General features: G+C 55.5%; 1 protein-coding gene across 1 annotated transcript; it reads right to left on the bottom strand.

Annotated features, from left to right (window-relative positions):
* Positions 1 to 3,039: 3,039 nt before the first annotated feature.
* Positions 3,040 to 3,936, bottom strand: CLDN23 (claudin 23). Its single transcript, XM_062212652.1, has one exon. It carries the CDS (start codon positions 3,934 to 3,936, stop codon positions 3,040 to 3,042), a length of 897 nt encoding a protein of 298 aa, XP_062068636.1.
* Between the last annotated feature and the right edge of the window lie 1,677 nt (positions 3,937 to 5,613).

A 5,613-nucleotide genomic window follows, 5' to 3' on the forward strand; every position in this document is an offset into this window, starting at 1 on the left:
GGTGCGGCTGCGTGGCTGGTCAGTCTTGAGTGTGGGGTGCAACACCCATAGCAGCAACCCCTGAGACCCGGCCTCCTTCATCCTCTTGCACAGACACAGGGAGACAGATAGATCTTCCATCCGCTGCTTCACTCTCCAAGTGGCCACAAAGGCCAGGGCTGGTCCAAGCTGAGTCCAGGAGCCTGGAGCTCCATCTGGGTCTTCCACATAAGGGCGGGGGCCATCTTCTGCTCTTTTCCAGGTGCATCGGCAGGGAGCTGGGTCAGAAGCAGAGCAGCGAGGACTCAAACCGAAGCGCATATGGGATGCCGGTGTGGCAGTTGGCAGCTTAACCCCTGGGCCACAAAGTTGGCCACGAAGCTGATTTTTTTTAAAAGATATATTTATTTATTTGAAAGGCAGAGTTAGAGAGGCAGAGGCAGAGAGACAGAGAGAGAGAGAGAGAGAGAGAGAGGAAGAGAGAGAGAGAGAGAGAGAGAGAGGCAAAGGGATAGAGAGAGAGTCTTCCATCCACCGGTTCACTTCCCACATACCTGCAATGGCCAGAGCTGGGCCAATCTGAAGCCAGGAGCCAGGAGCTTCTTCCGGGTCTCCCACGTGAGTGCAGGGGCCCAAGCACTTAGACCATCTTCTGCTGCTTTCCAAGGCCATAGCAGAGAGCTTGATTGGAAGTGGAGCAGCCGGGACTCCAACCGGAGCCCATATGGGATGCTGGCACTGCAGGCGGTGGCTTTACCTGCTATGCCACAGCACCAGCCCGGAAGTTGATATTCTTTAAAGGGAGTTTGTTGATGGTGCAAAAACAGTTTAGCTCTCAGCCGCTGAATCTCAGTCACAGAAGAGGAAGTGCTTTGTGTATACAGCAGGAGAGAACACCGGGAGGGAAAGTCTAACATACAATACACCAGTTCTGCTCTCACCAAGGCTTCCCTGGAATGATCTGGAATTATGAAACTGCCAAGAGTGAGCACTTGCAAGAAACCCAGTACCTTTTTTATGGTCTGCTAGGTCGTGGCGTCTCCGGCTTCTAACTGTCGCTTCTGAAGCGTATGCCAGGAAGAGCAGTGTGCTTGCCCTCCGTCTGGCTCTGTCCCCTACAGCAAGTCTCCACATGTGTCTGGTTACAGGCCGCCAGCCGGGATGGAAGTGTAAGTGAGGCATGGTCCCAGCTGCAGCCTGGTTCACGAACATCAGCACTGGCCCCTCCTGGGAGCTAGGCAGGAAAGCAGTTCCAGAGCCTCCTTCAGACAGACTGGATCCGAATCTGCATTTGAAAAAGATCTCAAAGTAGTGATCCACCTGCGCAGGGCAGTTTGGCTTCCAAAACACAGAAGCTGCTGATTCTAAGTACAGAAGACCAAGGAGAGGGAGTCTCCAAGACCAGTTCCACCGCCCACACACAGCAGGGGCCACGGGTTCCTCCATCATGGTCCCCCATTATCAGTGCGAACCGAACTGAATGCTCTCGCCTCTGAGCTCACGGGTTCCAGAGAAGCGATGCAGTTCAGTGCAAGGCACCCCGAACCCAATCAACCATTTGGAGTTAAAGCCAGCTCTCAGGCCGGCGCCGTGGTTTAACAGACTAATCCTCCACCTTACGGCGCTGGCACACCGGGTTCTAGTCCCGGTTGGGGCGCCGGATTCTATCCCGGTTGCCCCTCTTCCAGGCCAGCTCTCTGCTATGGCCCGGGAAGGCAGTGGAGGATGGCCCAAGTCCTTGGGCCCTGCACCTGCATGGGAGACCAGGAGAAGCTCCTGGCTTCGGATCGGCGCGATGCGCCGGTTGCAGCAGCCATTGGAGGGTGAACCAGCGGCAAAAAGGAAGACCTCTTTCTCTGTCTCTCTCTCACTATCCACTCTGCCTGTTAAAAAAAAAAAAAAAAAAAAAAGCCAGCTCACCTCCGGCGACACACGGCTGCCTCCCCAGGATTTCAAGTACCACTGCTGGAAGGGGGAAAGGTTGCAACTCTATCTCGAGTGGAAAACTCAGACTGCTGGTTTTTTCAACAATAGACTTGGCTTCGCAGAAAGCAGCCCGAAGCTAAAAACAAGGACTCCCGGCTTTCAGCGGGGCCCCCCTCTCTTCTTTTAACTCTAAGAAGTGCAAAGATCTGCGTGTTAGATTTCAGACACAGGGCCTGAGCAACCCCGACACTGTTAGTAATGGGAGCTTAAACGCCGGAGACAAAGAAGCTTTTTGTAGGTATTTTGAAAAGGCTGCTTGAAAATTTTATTTATAAATAAAAGATACACCCAGATGTCCTTGAAGCGAACATAATGAATAGGTTCTGCTTTGCATAAATCACATGGGCTGTTGTCTATGACCAAGGCACCCCTCTGGCTCCTGGAGCCCAAACTCTTGAGTCACCTCAAGGTTCACATAGAAAAGAAGTGATACAAAAGATACGTCCTATTTTACGCCCTAAGGAACGGAGCTTTCTGTTTAACAGGTTATTTCGCTCTGTAAAGGCCATTAATCATGCCAGTATTTGCATGCTTCCACGTTTATTTGGAGAGCTTCCTTCAAACACAGCCAGAAACAGGCTGGCTCCTAAGAATCACTCAGCAGGAAAAAAATTGCAATCCATGATGCGACGCAAGATTCCCCGGTGTGAGAATATTGCTGCTTCAAGACGTTATCTCGTTTTTGAGCCTCTACCCGCTAGTTTCAGCTTCGTGTTGGTATCGTGCCTGGTCAACACGATGCAACGTCACCCATTCCATAGCCCCTTCCGCAAAATAAAATAAAATAAATTAAATTAAAATAAACGAAAAGCCCTGTCACTCCATAAGAAGCTCGGACCCCTCTGGAGAAGAAAACTCAAAACTCTACAGAAACAAAAACCCAACCCGAGCTGCACTGGGCCTCCAGAGTCCAGTTGGACCACAGGAAGGGAACCCCCCACCCCTGCCCCCAGGTCTCGGGGTTCCTGCCGCCGGCGGGCACCGTAGCTCGCAAGTTCAGGGCTGGACGGCGCCGGCGAGGCCTCGGCGATCCTCAGGTGCCAGTGGAGACCAGGGCCCGGGCGGAGCCGGCGACTACAGGTCGGAGTCACAGGGCAGCGAGCTGTGGCAGGGCCGGGTGCTGCGCGACGAGGCGCCCTGGGAGTCGGCTGCCTTGTGGCTCTCGCCGTCCAGCACGTCCACCGGGTTGGTGTAGCAGGTCTGCAGCCGCGGCTTCGGCATGGGGAAGCCGACCCTGGGCTTGGCCGCCGCGCCGTGCTGCTGCTGGGCGGCCGGCGGCGGCCGGTGCTGGCCTTCGCTGTAGTACTTGATGGCGGGCGTGAGCGCGGGCTCTGGCCAGTCCACGTAGACGGTGCTGATGCTGCTGCGGCGCGGGCCGGCGGGGGGCGCCTTGCGGCAGCCCTGGCAGCGCTCCTCGCACCAGGGCGCCAAGCTGAGCGCCAGCGAGAAGCCCCCCAGCAGCAGCAGGCAGCTGCCCAGGTATCCCAGCACCAGGCTGTAGCTGACCTGCACCGTGACCGGGCTGGCCGGGGCGGGCAGGACGGCGCGATCCGCCAAGAAGTGGTTGTACCAGGAGACAGGGATGAGGCTGAAGAGGCCGGCGGCGAAGAATACGATGCCCGAGAGGCCGGCCAGCACGAAGTGGGGCTCGTCCCGCCAGCACCGCACGCCCAGCGTGGCCAGCAGCAGCCCCAGGGCCGTGGTGGCCAGCGATGTGACCATGAGACCCCGGGCCACGAGCACCGGCTGGGCGGCGAAGTAGCCCAACTCGTCGGGCTGGCCGCACTCGCGCTCGCGGCTGCTCTGCTCGCGGCACAAGTCCCACAGGCCCTGGAACTGCACCACGTCCACCGGCTCGTCCAGGAAGCCCTTCACCAGCCGCCAGCCGGGTGCCAGCGTGCTGGTCAGGTTGAGCAGCAGCGCGCAGGGCGCCAGCACCATGCCCAGCGTCATCACCACCGGCGTGCGCATCCTGGGCGCCTGGGTTCACCGCCGACGCGCGCGGGGCTCCGACGCGCTGCTGGCTCCGGGCGGCTCCGGCTCTGCGGGCACGGGACCGTCTCCACGCCGCGCCTGCTCCTCTCCGGGCGTCCCAGCCGCTCCGCCCTCCCGTTGGCCCTAATCGAAACCAGTTCGTGGGCGGGTCTGACCGAAACCGCGGGCCCAGGTGCGATCGGCCAGGGTGGGAGGGGCGCGAGGTCGCGCAGGAAACGGCGAGGCCACCAGGCGCACGGCGAGCTCGGGCTCCGGGTCAGCCCCAGGACCGAGCAAAGGTTGCCCCGCCCCTGGGTCATCGTCTAGGACCCTACCTACCGAGGGCGGAGGAGGAGAGAGGCGGCGCCGTCCCGGACCGCCACGCCCGCCCCCAGGTGGCTCCGCAGCTTCTCGGCTTCCCGGCGAGCTCGGTTCCGAAAGTTTTTGTTGCGCCCTTGCCTGCCTAGCTTGGTGCTGCCTGGCTTTGCTGCTCCCGGACGCGGGAGATGAGCTCGGCAGGTGTGCGCCGAAGGCGCGCGGGGAGTCCAGCGTCGCGTCCCGAATTGTTGCACCTGCTGAGGATTTTACTAACCCTTGCTTTGTTAGCTTAGTAAAGGCGCTGCGTTCCGGATTGAGGTTGTCTCAAAGGAATCGGAGACGCGTACTTCTGGGTTGAGAGGTTAAAAGAGATTTTGCTTCCTTTTTCGACTTCGCGAAAGACTTGGGCAGGACGGCAGGGAGGAGTTTCCTGGGAGTCCCGAGCGCGCCGAGCAGGTGTATCTCGCTGTGGGAGGTCTGTGGCTTTTCCCTATCTCTGGGCTAGTTTACAACTCTCCGAATGGCAAAGGCCTGTGGCGTTGCAAATATTGTTGTCCCTGGAAGTGGAAATGAGTGTTTTGGGGTGGAATGCAGGAGACTGTGGGGCAATCGATACTGACCAGTTCAGCATTGATCTATACATGCATTCGGGCATCCCTGTTTGCCTATATGGTAGTGTGTATGGATGTCACACTGTTTAAGCCAATGAACTCCTCTTTTAATCGAATTCCCACCACCTTTTTGAGCACTCTCACGTATGTGTGCTTTGTCTTCTCTTTTGAACTCATTTTAACCATATTGATTTCCTCTTTAATTACTGGTTAAATAAAATCTTTAGTCCTTGTTCCTTTAAAAATTTGTGTAAGATTCATGATTTTTACTTTTTTTCTAAAAATTATCCTTTAAAAACATGACTATGTATTTTTCACATTTCTTACAATGGGAATGTGTTACCTTTATAATTGGTTAAAATTAAAATGACTTCTAAAAACCAAAGTTAACTGGGCATGGGTTTTAAACAACTTTGAACATTCAAGAATGGATAACACCGGAGAGAACTTCACTATTTTGTTTTTATTTAAAAAATTAAATTAAAAATTGCAGTCATATATCCATGACATAAAATGTACCTCCTTAACCAGTTTTAACTCATTGGCATTGGGTAAATCCGTATAGTACAGCCATCATCACCTCCATCTCCAGATCGGTTTCCATCTTCCCAAACTGAAACAGTCCCATTAAACAGTTACCCACCCACCCTCACCCCTGGCATCTTCCCAAACTGAAACAGTCCCATTAAACAGTTACCCGCCCACCCTCACCCCTGGCAACCACTATTCTACCTTCTGTCTCTGA

This window comes from Lepus europaeus, chromosome 16 (assembly GCF_033115175.1).
Source record: "Lepus europaeus isolate LE1 chromosome 16, mLepTim1.pri, whole genome shotgun sequence".
NCBI lineage: Eukaryota > Metazoa > Chordata > Mammalia > Lagomorpha > Leporidae > Lepus > Lepus europaeus.

Excerpts from the sequence above, each read along its gene's own strand:
- CLDN23 (XM_062212652.1), bottom strand. The coding sequence starts at position 3,936 with ATGCGCACGCCGGTGGTGATGACGCTGGGCATGGTGCTGGCGCCCTGC.